Below are 23,013 nucleotides of genomic sequence, written 5' to 3'. Positions count from 1 at the left end.
TATTTCATGCGCATATCGTTCAGTAGCACGAAAGTGAACTTGGCTGTTTCAGCAAATGGCTACTTTAGGAGGAAAAAATACCGAAATCCTTCAGTGTGTGGGCCATTTTCATGCACTGGGCATTCCGCAGATTCACAATAATGTGAAATACAAAATATTATGGCTACAAAGAATACATCTTTTTATGTAAAATGTATATGTAAAGAAGAGTAAGCTAGTGTTGTTTGAGGATTCTGTGAAAAACGGAAGTGGTCTAGAAAAATTTCTCAATTTGCTACGCTTTTCAAAAGTTGCTATATTTACGAATTTTTATCTACTAAATCAATCCATGTAGCCTTTAGAAATCTGATGGGCTGTGATACCCCAACCCGTTCAACACTTGCGGATGAATATTGTTGCTGTATAACAAATTACCATTTCTACAATTTGCCTCAAATGTGAAGTTTTGACGAAAATGAACACTACCTAAAAATATAAATAAAAAAATAGCATCGTTAGTTTTTCTAAATATCTCGTAAAAAGCTGTTCACAGATACTGGAAAAAGGACATGTTGCAAAACATGTTGGAAAAAACGTGTTGCATTATTTTGTTCGTACTGTCAATATAGGTGGTTGAAATGTGAGCACATGATGATGACCAGATGTGCCAGAATTGCTTCTAACAACTAAGAGAACTGCTGTACTTTATCGATGCGTCCTTAGCCAAAACAGCTGATGAACTTTTACTGGAAGAAGACTAACTCGGGGGTCGAGAGCAAAGCATACACCCACTCGGAACTTTTCCTCACATGCATCTGCATAAGTTGCATTCTCAACACAGAAACCTTCGCCCGGTGCGAAAATAAACTCAAATTGGTGTCACTTCGAGGGCCAAATCTCACTTTGTAGGGTGCAACCAGGATTTGGACGCTTCAGGTAACAAATGCAGGGTGTGCAAGCAATGGCCTAGCAACATTAAAGAAGCCTATGAGACATGCCCTTCCAACCCAGAGCGAATGCACTCATTGACTCTACCGCCAAGTCAACCGAAGCGTCTAAAAGCCCAAGCTCTCATTCCAAATCTGTCAGCCTATATGATATAGAAATCCTGACGCTGGTGCAAGAAGCATGGAACATGGTCAGCACCAGACACCCATGAGAGAACACGCTTGAACCCAACCGACACCCAGACCGCTGTGGAATGTTATACCTAAGACGAGCATGGTTGTTCTTGGCAGAGCCTGAATAAAAAATATGTAGTGTCTGTTTTACTTGACAGGAAGAAAGAGTATGCTGCCAAGAGATTTATGACCCGCTCAGTACGAGAGGCCTATTGTCTTTTTAAGTAAGCCAATCCGGATACATGTATTGGGTTCTCAAAGTTTTATTTGCTCCGGCCAAAACGGGCTCTTCCTGTCCCAAAAAAGGAAGTATGCCTTTGCATGTATTGTGCCAGTACCACACAGTGTGTTACTGAACTGAAGAGCTCACTGATGGTGCCTACCCAATTGACTACTCAAATAACTCATCATCATCATCATCAGCCTGGTTACGCCCACTGCAGGGCAAAGGCCTCTCCCATACTTCTCCAACTACCCCGGCCATGTGCTAATTGTGGCCATGTTGTCCCTGCAAACTTCTTAAACTTATCCGCCCACCTAACTTTCTGCCATCCCCTGCTACGCTTCCCTTCCCTTGGAATCCAGTCCGCAACCCTTAATGACCATCGGTTATCTTCCCTCCTCATTACATGCCCTGCCCATGCCCCCATTTTTTTTTCTTGATTTCAACTAAGATCTCATTAACTCGTGTTTCTTCCCTCACCCAATCTGCTCTTTTCTTATCCCTTAATGTTACGCCCATCATTCTTCTTTCCATAGCTCGTTGCGTCGTCCTAAATTTAAGTAGAGCCCTTTTCGTAAGCCTCCAGGTTTCTGCCCCGTACGTGAGTACTGGTAGGACACAGCTGTTATACACTTTCTTCTTGAGGGATAATGGCAACCTGCTGTTCATGATCTGAGAATGCCTGCCACGTGCACCCCAGCCCATTCTTATTCTTCTGATTATTTCAGTCTCATGATCAGGATCTGCACTCACTACCTGCCCTAAGTAGAGGTATTCCCTTACCACTTCCGGTGCCTCGCTACCTATCACAAACTGCTGTTCTCTTCCGAGACTGTTAAATATTACTTTAGTTTTCTGCAGATAATTTTTAGACCTACCCTTCTGCTTTGCCTCTCCAGGTCAGTGAACATGCATTGCAATTGGTCCCCTGAGTTACTAAGCAAGGCAATATCATGAGAGAGTCGCAAGTTACTAAGGTATTCTCCATTAAGTCCTATCCCCAATTCTTTCCAATCCAGGTCTCTGAATACCTCCTGTAAACACGCTGTGAATAGCATTGGAGAGATTGTATCTCCCTGCCTGACGCCTTTCTTTATTGGGATTTTGTTGCTTTCTTTATGGAGGACAACTGTGGCTGTAGAAATAACTATGTATACAAATAACTATGTATTTGCAACTCGCCCACGACTGATTGTTTCCTGGGTGATTGTGACTATTGCGCAAAAGAGGATGCTTTAACTACAACAACTTTGGGAATACCTGAAGAGACAAAGATAAACTACGCAGTATAGGAAAATGGTAACCTCGTCAAAAAGCAACACAGGCTACTGCCTTTCTGCAGAAGATTGGTGTATGGCTTGTGAGGTGGATCACCCATAATTACATAAGGGGGGCATTCAAGCATCAGCAATACACAACACAAAACAGAATCAACCGCACGGATCCTGTGTCTTCTCCTTTGACTTTGCAGAGAATTGGACAGTTGTTGTACCAAATGAGGTAGTCATACCATTACCAGAAAAACAGGCTTCTTTATTTATGTGTGCCGTCATGAGTAGACAATCTACTCAAAGTTTTGCTGTCATCAGTGATGATGTATGCCATGATGCTGCAAACATTCGCTTTGCACTGGAAAAAATCTATGAGTGTGTGAAGGAAGAACTCCAGCCTTACACACATGTTACACCTGTGTCTGACGGTGCCAGTAGCCATTTCAAGAACAAGCATGAGCTTTACGAGCTGTCACAGAAGGAGCACGTGTCAACTAAGTGGCTTTTGTTGGCCACAGGACATGGAAAGAATGCTTGCAATGGTTTTTGTGGCTTAGTAAAGTACAAAGCCTTGCTCTATAATCTAAGAGCAGCCAGCACTGCTGTCAATAAGTCATCCTCTGATGACTTTTTCTTCCCTTTTTCTTGGCACCTTGCTGCATGCTGGCAAATCTCTCATTTCTACCACCTATACTGTCATTACAAACCAAATAATGCAACATGTTTTTTTATGTTCTTTTTCCAGTGTCTGTGAACAGCTGTTTACGAGATTTTGAGAAAAATTAACGCTGTTCTTTTTTTTTCTATTTTTAAATAGTGTTCTTCGTCAAAACTTCACATTTGAGGCAAATTGTAGAAATGGTAATTTGTGATACAGCAACAATATTCAGCACAATTGTTGGACATGTTAAGGTCTCACAACCCAACAAACTTCAAAAGGTTACATGCATTGGTCTAGTAGATAAAAATTACTAATTAATAAGACTTGGAGACTGAGAAAAGAGCTTGAGAACAAGTTAAGGACCGCGCAAAGAGCAATGGAATGAAGAATGCTATGCATAAAGTTAAGAGACAGAAAGAGATTGGTTTGGATCAGAGAGCAAACAGGTATAGCTGATTTTCTAATTGACATTAACCGAAATAAATGGAGCTGGGCAGGACATGTAATGCACAGGATAGGTAATCATTGGATCATTACAGTTACAGAATGGGTACCAACAGAAGGGAAGCGCAGTTGAGGACGGCAGAAGACTAGGTGGGACAATGAAATTAGGAAATTCGCGGGCGCTAGTTGGAATCGGTTGGCACAGGACAGGGGTAATTGGAGATCATAGGGAGAGGTTTTTGTCCTGCAGTGGACATGAAATATGATGATAATGGTGACGATGGTTAAAGAGAAAATTAGACACCCACCCAAATCGTAGCAATTGCTACAAAGGAAACACCTGTACAGGTTCCTCGAAAGAAAAGCCTTGCAGTTGAAGAAAAAAATGTGTCCTGCTCTGGGACTCAAGCCCATGACTACCACCTTTCCAGGGCAGCCGCTCTATCATCTGAGCAAACCAGGTGGCTAGCAGATGGCAGGACAAAGTTAAACTTATCAACAACTCAAAGCAAAGGCCAGAGTTTTGACGTAATAGTTCTGCAGAAACCCGCAAGGTTTGCGGGTTTTCCGCCATCTGCAGTTAGTATGACATCAGTGTAATTTCAGCTCATACATTTTATTGCTCAGATTCGTAGTGACAGGACATGGTACTCTCAAGTAATTGCACATATAGCTTGTTCTATTCCCATATGCAGTTGCACATATGAGGTTTCCCAGACATGTTTCATTCCATGAGCACTGCCCATGAATGAATGAATGAATGAATGAATGAAAGTGTAGCAAGTTGGTAGAGACTTGTGTTACTGAATGGCAGGCATGCAATGGTGGACACAATAAGGAACCAAAAAGACAACAAAAGCACCGACCGGTGTCTGTGTTGCTTTTTTTTGTCCCCTCTTGTGCCCATGTTTGCATGCCTGTCTTCAAGTTACATGGATGAAGGTTTTCATGTCCTGTTAAACACAATGATAAATAATGTGGTGGGTTGGGATGTTCATGCTACATCCTTGATTTTAATATCTTCTCACACCATTCAAAGTGCACTTCACAGGTGGTTTTTGTTGTTTGTAGCAACACAGCGGTCTACATCAAAGTTGTGTCAATTTTCACAAGAGCTGATGGCAAGGGCATGACTAAACTGTTTCCATACAGTTCTGCATGCATCCAACTTTATATCTGAGATGAATACCTTACATAACAGCTCCAGAGTTAATTCTGAAACAGAGAGAAAACCATCTGCAGTATATTGCACGAGAAGGGGTGTCGGAGGATAAACATTTATGTCTGAGCATTTATTCATTTGCGTCACCTGCCTATCTGCCAGATGCCTGCATTTAAGTAAACATTGTGACTGATTATATATATATATATATATATAGTTACATTTTATATCTTTTATATTTATTTATTTAATTTATTTATTTACATGTACTGCCATCTTGCATAGCAAGATATTGCAGGAGTGAGTGCATTTATATGTCAATCAATTGAACAATACATTTTAGTGGCAAAAATAAAAACAAGCAATATAAAGAACAATATCAGGAAGAGCTAGGAGCTAACAGTTTTCTTCTTCCGGATGCATACCTATGCTTTAGGTGCAAGTTTATTTCTCACTAATTCAAGGCTGCATAATGTTAAGGTGCCTCTGAGCCTCTTTGCATCTGTTTAAACTCACTTGGCTGTTGTGCGCAGGTGAGGGCTCCGGTAGTGGTGACCGTGGCCACCACCACTGAGCACAAAGGCATACTTGGTGTTGTGACCATGTGCCTTGAACGACGCGTCCACAGCATCCACCAGCTTCTGAGTGCCGGCAAGCACCAAGGTGGCCACCCGAGGATCGAACGAACTCTCGGCCAAGAGCACGACCACCTCCAGGAGAGGCCCAGACTTGACGCGGAAGGTTTTCTGGCCTTGTGCTTCTGGCAAGTTCAGGCAATGGTCTGCATCCAAAACACTTCTTGCATTCAAGCACTGGCTGAAATGAAAGTCGTGTAGCAAATTTTCACTCATACTTAGTGAGGCCGAAGTCTCTAGTTGTGACGAAGCAGGAACAGGCAAATGGGGTTGTGCCGTGGGTCTTCCAAGAAGTTGGTGACAAAATCTTTTTCATTTTTGTAACCCATTTTGAACACCTCGAGTTCCATCATTCTATTTTAGGCACCAGGTTATTCCCCTCCCCAACTCGAGGTTGGGGACTGTGCACTTGTAGGTGGCCGGTGAGTGCGGGCCATCTACCTTCGCTGCCAACGCCAATTACCAGTGATGGCTGGCTATCGGAGAAGCTTGCCATCACCACAACCCTGTAACTGGTTTGTTCTCTCTCTAAGCTCATGTCCAGCCAATAGCAGAGACTATCAGTGGACACCACGAGCGGCTGCTTGAGGCGCTGTTACAATGCATATAAACGCTGCCAAAGAAAACAGTTGCCCAGATAAAGACAAGCATAGACCCCTTGTAAAAGCAGTGGCTCCAGCAACGTTGCCTGTTCGAGCACCATTGATCACACCACGTGGTGTGATCAGCACAGCAAGAATATCCACAATATAACTGAACAGCTGCCACAAGTGTGAATGAAAAACAGAAGTTTCTTGTTTTCACTCCTGAGAAAAGGAGGAGCCTCACCCGCTCAGGGATGTTGTGGTAAATGGCACCTGGTTAGAGGTTATTTACACGATAAAGGTTGTGTAAGACATCAACTAAGCTTTAGTGCAAGTATAAGTGGGTTTCATTGATGATAATGAAGCTATTAACCCTATCTGGACCTGCTTATTCGCACAATGCCACTTTAAGGCTGTCTTTCGTAATTTTATAGAACTGTACACAAACATTTTTTTAAATTCTGGGGTTTTAGTGCATCAAGTCCACAATCTGATTATGAGGCATGTCGTATGGGGGACTCTGGATTACAGAAAGGTTGAAAACTGAGCTTGTTGGTACATTGCTGGTAACTTGGAACAGTGCTAAATAATGGAACTGTTAGCAGACTAACAAGTTTATTTTAAATAACATATATACTGTTGCTACATATATACTACATTGTTACAAAGGTATGGGTACATTATAGGTATCATGGATATGTCATGCAACATTGCAACAATGGAAACTTGTTGCTAGTCTATGTTCATGTGTTGTGTTTCTTGTTCTGTCATTTAGTGCTGTTCCCAAAGTTAACAACCGCGCATCAATTCTGACCACCTGGGACTCTTTGATGTGCACCTGTCGCACAGATAGAACTGCTAGAACGTCATGAAATGTGCCATAAGTTTGCCCGTCTGACGGGCAAATTGACGGGCAAATTGAGTCTTGCTGGAATGCAGCTTCAGGGGTGGCTCACCGCAGTGCAGGTTGTCGACCCAGTAGCCGTGGTGAGTGCAGAAGGCCGCCATGGCATTGATGCTGGTGCAAGTGCTTGCACGGTGGCTGACGTCCCAAGAGCAGGCATCCTGGAACAGCTCCTCCATGTTGGTTTTCATCAGGCAGTGCTTGAGGGTCTGCGGCATCCGCTGGCGGCACTCCTCCGTGTTCTCCTGCATATTCTTGATGGGGTTGAGCAGTGCCCTGCACTCCGCATAGCCACTCATTTCGTAGCCGGCGGCAAGCTGCGCGGCGTCCTTCGCGACTTGCCCATTGGGAAGCTGCGTTCGAAAAAACGGTACGTCCATCAATCAACTCGTTTATTCCAGTTTTTTTTTTTTTACAATACTGAAGTCCACGAGAAAGAAAGCAACATCGCAGTACCACCTGAATGGCCTTGCCACCCCAGGAAGTCAGCAGAGAGAGTATATGAAAGAAATGTGCATGACAAAAGCTCACAAATACAACATGATTAAGCACAACAATGAAAATAATGCATGCGCGCGCGCGCGCGCGCGCGCGCGCGCGCGCACACACACACACACACACACACACACACACACACACACACACACACACACACACACACACACACACACACACACACACACACACACACACACACACACACACACACACACACACACACACACACACACACACACACACACACACACACACACACACACACACACACACACACACACACACACACACACACACACACACACACACACACACACACACACACACACACACACACACACACACACACACACACACACACACACACACACACACACACACACACACACACACACACACACACACACACACACACACACACACACACACACACACACACACACACACACACACACACACACACACACACACACACACACACACACACACACACACACACACACACACACACACACACACACACACACACACACACACACACACACACACACACACACACACACACACACACACACACACACACACACACACACACACACACACACACACACACACACACACACACACACACACACACACACACACACACACACACACACACACACACACACACACACACACACACACACACACACACACACACACACACACACACACACACACACACACACACACACACACACACACACACACACACACACACACACACACACACACACACACACACACACACACACACACACACACACACACACACACACACACACACACACACACACACACACACACACACACACACACACATATATATATACTAACAACTTTCACAGGCATGCACATAATGTTAGAATGATATTTTAGGTAACACACACTCTCATAATCACATTGTGATTTTGGCAAGTTAAACCCCAGAATTAAAGGTAATACATGCTCAAATTTATTTGTCAGGCATTGGAAAACCATAGTTAGTTCTGCATTGGAGCAACAGGAAGGCATCTGGGGTACTAGTCAAATAAGGTGTTCTTTTGACATGATAGTTCTGCGGAAACCCGCAAGGTGGAGAGAAGTAATTAATAAAGGGAAAATGAGACATCCGTCCAAACCTAGCAAATTGCTACAAAGGAAACCCATACGGGCTCCTCAAAAGAAAAGGCTTCACAGTTGAAGAAAAAATTCGTCCTTGTCCGGGACTCGAACCCAAGACCACCATCTTTCCAGGGCAGTTGCTCTACCGTCTGACCTAACCAGGCGTCTAGCAGATGACAGGGCGAAGTCGAATTCATCAACAACCCTTTCTTTTTCATTCGAGGAACCCAAATGATATGGGTTTTCTTTGTAGCAATTTTCTACGCTTGGGTGGCTGTCTCATTTTACCTTTATTAAAGGGCCCTTGAAACAGTTTGGACAAATTTTGTAGACACGTAGGGTACAGCTAAAGTTAATGCCTTACAATTTGTGTGAAACGTCTCATATTAAGAGAGCTACAGACGATTACAAGTTACCCTCCTCCATAGTCATGCATTTTCTCCTCAACTCATTTGCTGAGTCATGATGGCACACTGTGTCGTCGACTTCCGGTTCTCTAGGAACGAGCGCGCGAAGCCTCTTCAAACTCTTCGCCAGCTGCTTGGAAGTCGACCGGTCAACCTCAAGCGAGAGCTATCGAAGCAGCATGCGTTGCGAGCATTCTGTCGCAGTGCCAAACGTGTCTCGTATTCTGGTAACCACAGGCGAGCTGGGCGTTTCGATGGATGGCTAGAGGCACAAGCTCTACGCTCAAGCTGATGAAGGAACTTTAGCATAGGCGTACGTGAGCTGCCTGATCGGTCTCCACAGTCCAGCCACCCGTTGGCGCAGAGCATAACCAGCCAAACAAAGAGCTAATATTGCTCTAACCAAGTGTAAAACATTTTAAACATTTACAAAAACAATGTGTTAACGATCACACTCCTACGAAAAATTTACATCAGCAGCAAAGAATACATTTCGTTACTGCTACTGTGGGTGGTTGAGCTCTTTGCCACCAGGTGGCTGCACTGTGCAGACCATTCACATATGTGCTTCTGCTCATCCTGTGAAACGACACGGTCAAGCGGCCAGGCCTTGTCCCCTTGCATTTGCGTTTACCCTAATACCGGACTCGCGAAATGCTATTGCATTAGTAATCTTCCGGTGTAAAGTGACGGCTGCAAACGCGCAAATCCTGGTGCCCATCGGATAGTGGCAGTCCAATGCGTTGCAGCCAGTCCGCTCGTCTGCTGCCTTGCAGAGAGACACAATGTCGCAGCTCGACATATTGCCTGTCGCTATATTTTCAATCCACAATGCAACAAAGTCGAATCATAGTGCTCGCGAGAAGACTGAGACTGACTCTGACCACGGAGCTCTCGTCAAAATGGAGCACTTTGTAACACAAGCAAACAATGCTTGCTGTGTGCCGGATGTGCCTAAGTGTAGTGAGGAATTGTTCTTGTGCACTCTCTTTCTGTTACTTTCTTTTTATAGAAACAAATTAACTAACATTCCAACTATTACAAGCATAATTTGTGCACCATAAAGGAGGAAAAATTATTGATGATGCGCCCTGGGCAGCCAATTGGATAGCTCGCCCTACTGACATCAATTGGCTGATTTACGCCATATGGGTAGGGCCGGCTGAAAATTCTGCCGAGCATTGTGCTGCAATCGGCAGCGATGTACATTTTTAAAGCCTTATAATAAATTACATGCTTTACGCGGAGTACTTAGATGCATCAATTAATGATCAGAAGGACCTACTCTAATGACTCATTACGTTTGTACAAAATCGTCAAAATTGTTTAAGGGTCCCTTTAAGGTATTCTTTGCATGCAAGTGTAAAGACATTAGTGAAAAAAATGTCATTTCTGGCAACTGTTCATTTGCCAAACATCTTGTCTTTGATCAAAAAGTTCTGTTACAGGCAAAACATTAAACTATTCATGAACATAAGCAGTGTGCGAATCATAAGGTGCATTAGCAATAATTCGTAGCATTTTCTTTTGTAATGTGATAAGTTGTTTGAGTATTTGATCCAGTGTTGTTGCCCCAAATAAAAACCACAGTATCTCAAAGATGAAAATAAAAAGGCGTAATACAAATCTAGCTTAGTCTTTACAGGTGGTATATATATAGATTACAAGAAGTGATACCTACAGCATGAGAAAGAGTGTGGCAAACTTGTTTTAGACTCCTGGCAAATTGTACAAAGCATTCAATCTGCCAAACTGGGACAGATTAGGTGTAAAAACAAACAGGTACTGTCTCATTGACCTGCAGTTTGCAGTTGACTAATGCACTGCGCTGAGCTTGTTGGTTTTTCATTATGCGATGCCAGTGCTAGGGGATAGGACACAAGTTAAAGGTGACAGAGTCATGTTGTGTCGCTGCTGTCCCGTGCCTCTCGTCTCCTACCACTGCCATTGCATAATTGCAGTAGGAGTTTTTTTATTCGACAACACTGGAGGTGGCCTCAGACAATTGACTGAGCACCTTAGCTGGAAAAGTTTGAAGAATAAAGTAAATAAGCTTTGAACTTGGTGTTCAGCCTTTTAAAACGTTAATGAGCATGTTTAGCTAAGTGAAGTAGTCATAGTGGATTCAAATCATGATGTAAATCTGCAGATAAACAAGAATGACATAGAATGTGGGAGGCTATCTCAAGTCGTGAACTACAGCATATTGTAGCGGGCACTTTACACAGGTCAAGACTCCATTACAACAGCCATTTCTTCTTGCACTTCATCTTCCTTGTCATCTCCTCTCCATGCACAGCTTCCTCACGCCGCAGTTTCCCATTTAGCCCGTAACACTACTAACATCCTTCAAAAGAAAAGTACAGCCGGCCACAACAGTTTATAGAACAAGGGTTCCATGAACATTTTTAATTTCTACTCTGGTAAGGCATGTGCTTTAAATTAAAAGAATCATGGTATAGATTTCAAAAACAACTAAATATTGGAACTGAATTAGAAACTACATGCCCAGGCTTTACATGAAATCGGCTTTCAAACGAATCCCATGTCCTCTAAATTTTTGTGGTTGACTGTATATAATCATACCTGCCATTCTGTAAACTAATCTATAGAAAACCTATGGGCACAACACTGGAGAGGGGGAATATAACATGTATCTTTAATGTTTTCCCCGCGTGGGTACCTTTTGTGGGATACGATCACGCTTTATTTGTGGTGGTTAACATTTATATATGCAGCACACAAGCAGCAGTAAACTTGCAACAGCAGAGACTGACACGCAACATATTCTTTTTAGATCACAGTGACTTTTTCAGCGACTTTGCTGTTGTTGATATTGCCTGCTTCAGGAACTTGTCTGAATAAGCTTGCTTGAATTAAGTGTAAGTCTCTGGTGTCCTTTCACCATCAGAAGACTTCCAAAGGTATAGTCAGAGTCCGGTGAGCTAAACTTCTCTACAAAATTTCTTTTTTAAACGTTGAGGTGCAACACTCGTCACATTGTAGAATGAGCCCAAATTCATTAAATTTATGGAAAAATTTGGCAGAGTTGCCAGGCATGCCTAATACATGCATTCTGTCAGTACTAACCAACAGGGTGGAACTTGGAGGATAACGAAAATACTTGGCAATATGCTGAGGACTGTGCAACATGACAGGTGTCATGTCGAGCAACAAGAAGATGACAGTATGGATTAGAGAGTAAATTATATTTTTATTTACATTTTGGAGAGGCGTAGTTAGGTGATGCAGTGCGCAGAACAGATAACCAACAGAGAACAGAGAACGGAATGAGTAATTTGAGAAGCAAAAGGCAATAATAATCACAAGAGGATTACCAGGAGCAATGAGATTTAAAAATGTGTGGGCTATGAATAAAATCAGCTACTGCAAGACAGTGGCAATTGGATATCATGGGATCCGCCTCCATCCAAAAAGAAGGTTATAATAGGCTGATGATTGATAACGATAACTATAATGTCGTATACTTCTGGTTTTGTTTTTGCAACCTGCAATTCATTTCTGCTTGTAACATTTTGTTTCAGTTTCAATTCTGTATCACATGTATGTTGTCATTGAATCGCTTGTAAATGTCACATGCTCAAATAATAAAAACCGGATGCTGCTAAGGCTGGGGCAGTCACAGTCAGAGAATGGGCTGTTGTTTTCAGTCGATGCTCCACACAGTCCATGAAGTTAGTTCGAGTGTGGTCAGATATCTACACAGCCAATACCACAATAGCAAAAATAATACATGCAAAAACACGGTACCATATTGTTACGGAGAGGAAAAAACGTATAATATATTTACAGGTTATATATACAGAAGGATGCTTCGGGTGTCACTCAAAATGGTGACCAAACCAAGTGAACATTGCCGAATATCATCGTCTTCTCTCTCTTCATCTTCATCGCTGACAGCGCCTTGTAGCATGTCCCCCGGCGGTGAAGGCGCCGTCCCAGTGCTTGGCAAGTCCAAGTGATATGGCTTTAGTCTTGTGACGTGGACAATGTCAGAGATATCAGAGATGTTATGGTGATATCGAGAGGTTCAGTTTCATATGTGACATCAGTTACTTTGTGCAAGGCACAATACGGGCCAGAATATAGGGAAATCAACTTCTCAAAAAGACCAACATGTCGTGATGCTGTCCAGAGGAGGACCATGTCACCAAGGTTGAAATGGGCATCGAAGTGGCGGGCGTCACAGAAACATCGTTGCTTTTCCTGCAAAGCGCTGAGACGCCAGCAGGCAATTTCACGCGCATCTGCAGCTCTAGAGATGACATCACAAGCATATTCGGACGTTGTGTGAAGAGCAGTGTGGAGGAGCATGTTAAAAGGAAGTGCAGGGTCTTGACTGTATAAAAGAAAAAGTGGAGAGAAACCTGCAGAATCGTGCTGCGACGTGCTGTAGGCAAATGTTACAAAAGGGAGGACGGCATCCCAGTCCTTATGGTCAGCGGACACGTATATGGCGAGCGTGTCTGTGATAGTTCTATTAAGACACTCTGTCGGCCTGTTGGTCTGGAGGTGATACGCCATTGTAAACTTGTGTTGTGTAACGCAGGAGTGCAAGATGTCCTCAACAACTTGTGACAGAAAGTACTGTCCTCGGTTGGTAAACAGTTGTCAAGAAGCACCGTGGTGAAGTATTACATAAACACTGGCGATGAAAGCCTGATACACCGATGACCCTATCATGTATCCTCTACTGAGCACCAAGTCATACAGAAGGATGCTTGGGATGTCACTCAAGATGGCGACCGAACCACGTGAACATCACCGAGCATCGTTGTCTTCTCTCTCTTCCTCTCCATTGCTGACATCACCTCGTAGCATGTCATCTAAGAGGCGTACTCATGCCATGTCATCGTCATGTAAGAGGCACACTCTTTAAAAAAATGCAAGCCCATTCAGGCCTGAATCTCTTGGGTGTGGCCAGTAAACAAGTAAACAACTACAAACTGTTGTGGTAAACAACTACAAGATAAATAACTGTACTATATCTACTTTTTAAGCTGAAAGCCTTAGATCTCTATGTTTCAAGGTCGCATTGTACGGTACAGAAAATATCATGTGGCCCAAGGAAGGCCAGAAGCGAACCAAAGCATGTCCAGCTGTATATAAGAAATAACTAATAATTAGCAAAGTTAATTAATGATTGATTAGTGATTGGATTAAGGTGTATTATGGAGTATTAGGATGGATTAAGATTAATGAAGGTGAATTAAAGTCGATGAAGGAGGATTAAGGTGGATTACAGTAGGCTTCACAAGGCTTTTGCTTTTGCGTCCCTTAGGCTAAGGATACCTGGGGATTTCTTTTAAAAAGAGGTGTGTTTGCTGCCATATATGATGCCTTGGCAAGCCTTTCTTTTACCTTTGTCCATCACTGGCACGTAAATGTGGAGCTGGACCAACTGGACTGGGACTGGGACCAGCTGGACTAGAAGACGTGCAAAGGCGAAGGTGTCTTCACAGACCCAGAGTCAGAGACCACAATACACTTATGGTGGCATGATGAAAAGAAGAAAATATGAGAATCCCATCAACTGTGGGATTTGGTTTAATAGCTTTCACTGGTGTTAGTGAGAAATGCTGTTGATGTTCAGATGCTATTTACCACACAACAAAATTGGACATGTTCTTGCCGGGAAGTGCCTCCCTCATTGTAAATGCATGGTGCTCCAACACTATAAACATGGCCAACCTAAACCAGTCTATTGCATACTGAATATGAACTTATCCTGTACGAAGATGCCTGTCAAAGTACTTGTCTGCACCTATAAACACATGTTTATGAACAAGTGTGCATTCTCATTCCCAGGCATCCACCTGTGTACATCAGTACAGCTCTATTTTGCGTTTCTAGATGAAATGTTTGCCACACCCCTCAGTGCTCATTGCCCCCTGACATGAACACAGATTGTGCACCATGCCGCAAGAAACTGAAAGCTGCAACAGCATTGTGGTGCCATCAATGGTGTACTAGTGTAATGTGGAGGCAAAAACTAATTGTCAGCGGGCACTGGCCTAGTGGGCAGTGCTGTATTCATTAGTTGGTAGTGGGCTTCTGTCTGTTTGGCAAGACAGCCAGCATCCGAAGAGTGGACAGGAGAGGCAAAGAAAAAAAGCTTCACTTTAAGGAAGGAGAGATGCGACAGTATTACAATGTTATCAGTAAGGCCCTAGTGTGACACAGAGGCGAGACTAGTGGGTATTATGGTAGTGCGGTCGATGTCAGTGGGTAGCGTGGTAGTGAACTTGTGTGAACTCGGTAATACAGCCAGCACCCAAAAAGTGAGGAGAAGAGGGAAATAAAGCTTCACTGTAGAACTACTGGGGCAGACATGCAAAACGATAATGGGCTGTTACTGTCGATAGTGCCCATGTGAATGCTAGGCAATGTGGGAACTACCCAGGCTTAGTGCACAAAATATGTGTGAAGCACAGAACATGTGCAATGCACACATTCTCAGGGCAGTGCACAGTGGCAGGCGCTGACTACGGGGAGTGGCACATGTTGCAAGAACACTTACACGCAGGAGGAAAGGGTTACAGGACGAGCCATGGGGTACCGGAAGATGAGTATTGTGACAGTTGGTCCACCAGCTTCCCTCCAACAAGCTATCAATTGTAGAACTGGTGAAGAGACCAAGGAGGGGCTCGATATGCCTTCATGTAACAGTGCAGTGAATAAAGGGAAAATCAGACATCCACCCAATCGTAGCAATTGCTACAAAGGAAACCCATACGGGTTCCTCAAAAGAAAAGCCTCCCTTTATTCATTTCCCTTTATTCATTGCTTCTCTCCACCTTGCGGGTTTCCACAGAACTACTACATCATGTAACAGTGCAGCGCAGCTCGTGTATGACCAAGTGCACACTTGGGAAAGGTGGGTGCAGGAAATGCGCGAATAATTATCAAAATATTTTTTTTCTTCAATATCTATACCCAAATTTAGAGATGCAACCCTTATCAAGAATACACAATATTATATGGCAGTTACAATATCAAACAATTATTCCTACTACAGGTTCCTAGCCGCAGCTAGATTACAATGCCTACAGTTCACAAAATGTGGACAATGCTCCCACAGAAAAGCGTCCACTGAGACATTCAACTTCGCAATTTCTTACTGATTCCTCAACAGCGTTTGTCATGTAACAAGCACTGACCTCATATTCATTGCCAGCATTGCCATCTGCATTGCCAAGTGTGCCAAGAAGGTTGCCATGGTGAAACTGGTCCAAAACGAATGTGCAGAAGAACTTGGTGGCGTCGCAATAAACGGTCAAGCCATGTCCTCGAACTCTCACTAGGTGACCCTCCCGGTACACATCCACTTGCCTGCGCACGATCACATCAGATGAAGTGATGCACCAATCTGCTGAACAAAGCTCAACATCAAGGATTACAATGCATAACCCCTTTAGGTGCCAATTAGTTCTGCTCATTGAAAATTTAGTTTCACAACATTTCTTGAACCTTCAGAATCATGAAAAGTGCAGAGCTATAGAACAAATGAATAAAAGCAATTCTTCTGTGAGATTTGTCATTACAGAATGTAGGCTACATGTGAGAACTTTCTACGGAGAATGTCAAATATGAGAACATAAACCAGCATTTTATATCTGCCATACTTAGAGAGCACCTATCCAGAAAGTATGCCTCACGTAATACATTGTGAAAAAGCAATGAAAGAAGTGAACCCATTACATGATGACATACTGACATCGAGAGCAAGCACCTAGGCTTCTACCTTCCAACTCGTTATGCTAAAACACTTTGCACGCATTATTCAAAGTTGCAGCACAGGTCAAATCAGAAATGTTTCAAGATGTATGCGACACATTTTAAGCATCATTATTCTCTAATACTTGCTGCTGGGCTAGGTGGTTCATGATTTAAATCAATCAGCTCTTAAATGATTATTTTCATCAGTGCATTGCTTTTGATGCACTACGCTGGCATGCACAATTGTGGACACATTGCCTGAAGGGAACAAGAAAGAAATGTAAACACAAATAAATAAAACAATAAATAAAATAAACTGACCTCATGCAAGCGTATGCTTTGGTACGGGTACGTTTATTAGTTTGAGCAGCACACGAATGCTACAGATATACAAGTATCATCCTCAATATCTATCTTTTTACCAGGCACTGATGGTTATGTCTGTTTTCAGGTACAAATTACTCTCAACAGTAAAGCAATAAAAGACACTGACATAAATGAAGCCATCGCCATTTTTGTCGATGCTTTTGTATTACCTTGCCATTTTTAAAAGCATGTTGTGCACTGGCATTTAGTGAGAATGCATATGCGCTACTAGAGTGCAGGCCATGGCTGCGCACAGGTGCCAGCATGACAGAGTGCACATGCAGCTCCCATGCCCTATGAATGACTGGGCGAGCTTAGATGGCATGGTACCGTGCGCTGCCTTCCCACATGTTTGCTTCTGGAAGTTGTGTAATCTTGAGTTTCATAGAGGTACTGAAGCGAGAGGCAAACAAAGCATTAAGTGATTAAATTATGGTGTTCTACATGCCAAAATCATGATCTGATAATGAGGCATGTCGTAGTGGAGGACACCCAATTAATTTTGACAACCTGGGGATTTTTAACATGCTTCTAATGCACAGCATAAGGGCGTTTTTGCATTTTGCCTCCATCAAAATGTGGCCACCATAGCCAGTTTGTGACCTCATGCTTAGCAGTGCAGTGTCACAGCCACTAAACACCACAGCGTGTGATGAAGCATACGCTCCCCAATGTCAGCGCTCTTTATGATAGCGTCGTCCCACTGTGGGCGACACTATCAGCCAGGAGGGGTGGAGTGGAAGCGAAAGTGTGGCTGGCTTTGCTTGGTATCGTCAATGTGAAGATATTGTCAACATGGCATGAAACCGTATCTTTCGTCACCAATTTTCGAATTCAACAAAATCTTTTTTTTGTATTTAAAACTTGTTTTTTCTGACTGCCCGATGATACAGAACATTTTTTGGCCCCTCCCGTGTAAGAAAATCCCACCGGTAACTGTAGTCATTTTCATAAAAATTCGAATTTCAATATAATGCAATTTTGATATTGCCACATGGTAGTGATGGTCAAGAGCAGAGTAGCAAATTCTGCAGTCCACTTTCGACAGCGACCAGCTAGCATACGCTATCACCCATTCAAGTCTGTCTTTCCTCTAGACTAGGACAATGCCAAGGTCTAGGCTACTGGTGTCAGTGTAAATTTCTGTATTGGCATCTTCGTCGAAGTGTGCAAGTACTGGCAGCGACTGCATGCGCCGTTCGAGTTCTTGAAATGCGTCAGCCTGCAGCATTCCCCACTTGAACTTGACATCACATTTAGTTAGATGGGTTAGCTCAGTGATGCGTGAGAAGTCCTTGACAAATTGCCTGTAGTAGGCACAAATGCCAAGGAACCTATGCACTACCTTCTTGTCAATGATCTGCTCGAACTTTGTGATGGCAGCTGTCTTCTGCAGGTTGAGGCGGACTCCAGATATGCTGATGATGTGGCCCACGAACAGAAGCTCATCGTCAGTGAAGTGGCAGTTTTCCAGCTTCAGAGTGAGCCCTGATGACTTGATGGCCTCTAGTACTGTCCCAAGCCACCTAAGGTGATCGCTGATATTTCCAGTGAAGATGATGACATCATCCTAGTAAACAGGACAGGTCTGCCACTTCAATACAGCTCACACCGTGTCCATCACACACTGTAACATTGCAGGCGCTAAGCACAGTCCAAATGGTATGACTTTGGATTCACAGAAGCCATCTGGCATGATGAAGCTGGTCTTTTCGACAGACACAGGGTCAACTCAATACTGCCAGTAGCCACTCTTGAGATCCATCAATGAGAAGAATTTAGCATTGCAGAGCTGATACAATGCATTGTCCGTTTGTGGGAGGGGGTATACATCTTTCGTGATCTTGTTCAGTTGATGATGATAGACTCGGAAACAAAAAAAAATTATGGGGTTTTACGCGCCAAAACCACTTTCTGATTATGAGGCACACCGTAGTGGAGGACTCCGAAAATTTTGACCACCTGGGGTTCTTTAACATGCACCTAAATCTAAGTACACGGGTGTTTTCGCATTTCGCCCCCACCGAAATGCGGCCGCCGTGGCCGGGATTCGATCCCGCGACCTCATGCTCAGCAGCCCAACACCATAGCCACTGAGCAACCATGGCGGGTTTCGACTCGGAAACGTAGGGTTCCATCCTTTTTCTTCACTAAGACTACAGGAGACGCCCATGGGCTTTTTGACAGCTGGATGATGTCGTCATGCACCAGTTCATCGACTTGTTGCCTTATAGCTTCACATTCTCGCGTCAAAACTCTGTAAGGGTTCTGGCGGAGTGGTTGAGCACACTCTTCAGTTATGCGACGTTTTTCAACTGGTGTTTCTCAAATCCTTGATGACATCAAAAAGCACTCTTTGTATCGTTGGAGAAGACATCTGAGCTGTTGCTGCTTACTCATGGGGATACTTGGATTTACGTCAGAGCCTGGTTCAGGAACTATGGTCGTCGCGGTAGATGCTGCAGAATCTGCAAGGACAAACGCATTGCTGGCTTTCACAATTTGGCGGTGGATGTGGAACATCCGCCACCAAGGTCTGTTAGTGGTGGCGCTGGCTAACATTCCCAGGGTTCTACTAGGAAACATAGATACCCAAGAAAGTGGATGGGGAAACAGCACCGCGGTAGCTCAACTGGTAGAGCATCGCACCAAAATGCGAAGGTTGTGGGTTCGTTCCCCACCTGCGGCAAGTGTTTTTTTCATCCACTTTAATTTCCATTAATTTATCGTTTCTTTATTTCATTTATTAAGCACAAGTAATTTCCCCTATGTTGTCCTCGGTGTCAGTGTTTGTTGGTTTCTTATGATATGAATAATGTCAATTACGTCTCACGAGCACTGTTGGAGGACAACGAACATTGCAAGGTAGGTCTGGTCATGAACTGCGATTCTTGCCGTGCACATTCTAATCGGTGATGTCTGAATCTGAGGGCTGTCCAATGCAGTTTTGACTCACTTCAACTTCAACTGCAGCGAATAATCCATTGATGATGGAGTAGACGGCTCCAGTGTCTACAAGCATGGTGACCTCGTGGTCGTTGAGAAGCACATTGAGGTCAGTGGTTCTTTGTTTTCTGTTGCAGTTCAGTCTTGGTGTTGGATCACTGATGCGTCATGTTGACCTGTGGCTGGTACGTTGCGTCATCAGGTTGTCTTTCATCGTCGTATTCTTGGCCTCTGGGTTTCGTCAGGATGGTGGCGTGTCATTGCTACGTTGTCGAAATAGATCTTGAAGCGTCATCGGTGGCGGCAGCGTAGGATCTTCGTCATTTCAACGTACAGCAACTGCACCTCCATCGATTGTTGCATTTTATTTTCCAGGTAGGAGCTTACAGACCGGCCCCGAGCTGAGCTGGTGCACAGTCGGCACTGTGGCGACAGGTACCGTCCTAGCAACGGCAAATACGAAGGACACTGGGGTGTCCACTGCATTGCGGCGATGCAGTCGGCAATGTCACGTGACTGCTCGCCAAGCTGCGGCCGTGGCACGTTGACGGCAAACCCCCGTAGGTCCATCTCGCGGTATGTATGGCCATCGTCGGTAGACGTGGCCCACTTCTCCGCAGTGATAGAGTGGACGGTTGTCGGGTACACGCCAAACGTCAGTCTTCTTTGAAATGCAGCACAGGGCAACAGGTTGGCATGCTGATGGTGGTGGTGGCAGTGGACGATGGAACTGCAGCGTTACTGGGTCCTGGCACAGGTGCGGAGGGGCAACAAGGCGGCAGGCTACGGCAGCGTACATACGTCACCACTTCCGGCTGAGGCTCCGGTAACTAAGGGACTCCTGAGTGACTGCTGGATCTCCTAGCGTACGACGTTGGCAATTGAGGCTGTGATGAAGGGAACAACTTCTGAAGCTCCTCCCGCACGACCGCTCTGATAGTCTCGCACAGGTCATCAGTGCCCGTTGATTGAACTCCGGCATAGTCTGTTGAGATCACGAGGCAGTTGTATTGTCGGTTCCACATTTCCAGTGTTTTTCTTGATGCTGGTGGCCTCGTGAAGAAACTCTTCTACGGTCTTCGTTGGGCTTCATATCATCTTGGCGAAAAGTTTTTACTTCACACGATGCATGAACATAGGTGGACTTTCTTCTCCTCGGATATTTCTGGGTCGGCGTGGTGGAATAGATGGCTCATTTCTTCTGTAGATATGGCAACATTCTTGTTCGGTAGCTGCGCTCGGGCTTCCAGTAGAACTTCAGCTCTTTCTTTTGGATGACGCTCGTGAAGGTCCAGAGGAAGTTACTGCAGAACAGGTCCCACCTTGTAAGGGTGGGCTCCTAATTCTCGAACGATGTCCTCGCGGCATCTTCCAAGGAGAAGTATATGTGGCATAGCTTATCTTCAGATACCCTGTTGTTGTAGAATGAGATTCTTTTGAAAGTCTTGAGCCATGTTTCAGGATCATCCGATGAAGCTCCATGAAAGGAAGGTGGCTCCCTGGGTTGTTGAAGCATGATGGGGGATGCTGGCGCTGCCATTGTGGTTGTTGACTTTACCACAATATTCTTGGTCACCTCAGGTAGAAGTTTGTGCTGCAGGGGCAGGTGCTGTAGCCTGCGGCTTGCTCGATGGTCCGGGACAGCATTGGTGTTAATTGTCTTCGCAGTCAGGGCTTGGATCATGGCTTGCTGGGAGCATCTGGTACATGAGCACAAAGCATCTCCACCAGGTGTCACGTGGTAGTGATGGTCAAGAACAAAGCAACGAAACTGTGAGCGGCAAAACAAAATCTTTATTGGGTGAGCCTGTGCCCAGAAAAACAGGCCAAATTCAAAGCAGAACGATAGCGGCGAATACAGTTGGTGATTGTCGAAAATTTTATGCGCTCGTCAATTGTGCATTGGCTTTTATACGTGAGTTATCAAAGGTTCCAGAGCAATCGCTGGTGCCCACATGTCTTCCAGAAAGTACTACACAATTTGCGTCGCGCATACATGCAATAAGATTATATGAGGTTCAGTGACAACACACAGTGGATAGAACCACCGATAACATTATGTAGATAACATTTGTTAGATGGTGAAATACGGTCACCCGATAAAGACAAACAAGTAGTACACATGTCAATATAACAAAGCAAATATCTGATTTTACCAATTTCGTTATATAGAGCTTTAACTGTATCACTAATTTGGGCATAGGACTTTTGCAAAACATTCGTAAACATTGTGAGAAATTCGTGTAAACTGTAAATGAATGTATCTCATTTGTTCACTTAGGTGCTCTAATGGATGTGGTTTACAGAATTGCTACACCGGTTTTTGGTGTGGAATTACAGATTTGTAAGCTTCGTGCATCTATTTTTGAAACTTAAGAATTTTTGCCAATATTTGTGAAAATTTCCAGGCCCAAAATCTAAATTATGCTTGCTACAGTCACTAAAACTTAACTTTTTTTCTCAAGTGCAACAAATTCCATTCAAATTTGTCCAGCAGTTGTCTCACAAAAACATTTCTGCATTTTACATGTATTCATATAGTGAAAACAGCGTTGAGCCCAAGCTAAAACTTCCTCTTAAAATCCCGGCAAGATTTTTGGGGGGAGCACAAGGTGACTTATTTAGTTATGAGCCAGTTACACAAGTTTAAAGTAATGCTTGATGTTATCATTCAGTCTTTCTCAGGTATAGCCTAAAGCAAACATTGCTAACTTCATGTCAACCACATATGTGTACTAGGCTGCTCACACTAATACATTTACTTCTTACATTGTGAAATGATAGAATGCCCAAGACTGATATAGGTTAGTGCCATGTCAAACTAACCACAAAAGATGGTTGTTTTCCTATAGGTTCTTTGAAATTATGTTTAACATGGTCACTGGTATGTTGTGCTAGCTGAAATCGGTTGACACAGGGCAGGTGT

The 23,013-nt window shown here is 43.9% G+C and overlaps 1 protein-coding gene across 2 annotated transcripts in view; it reads right to left on the bottom strand.

Moving 5' to 3' along the window:
• LOC142560908 (uncharacterized) overlaps positions 1-23,013 on the bottom strand; it is a 236,316-nt gene that overhangs the window by 30,156 nt on the left and 183,147 nt on the right. For both annotated transcript variants that reach the window (XM_075673325.1, XM_075673323.1), the window contains exons 33-35: positions 16,217-16,388; positions 7,037-7,337; positions 5,378-5,642 (exon numbers count right to left, since the gene is read on the bottom strand). In XM_075673325.1, the coding sequence (XP_075529440.1) occupies positions 5,378-5,642; positions 7,037-7,337; positions 16,217-16,388 (738 nt within the window). The remainder of the gene's footprint in view (positions 1-5,377; positions 5,643-7,036; positions 7,338-16,216; positions 16,389-23,013) is intronic.

Source organism: Dermacentor variabilis, chromosome 10 (assembly GCF_050947875.1).
Source record: "Dermacentor variabilis isolate Ectoservices chromosome 10, ASM5094787v1, whole genome shotgun sequence".
Classification (NCBI taxonomy): Eukaryota; Metazoa; Arthropoda; class Arachnida; order Ixodida; family Ixodidae; genus Dermacentor; species Dermacentor variabilis.
This window is presented reverse-complemented; position numbering and strand designations above follow the sequence as displayed.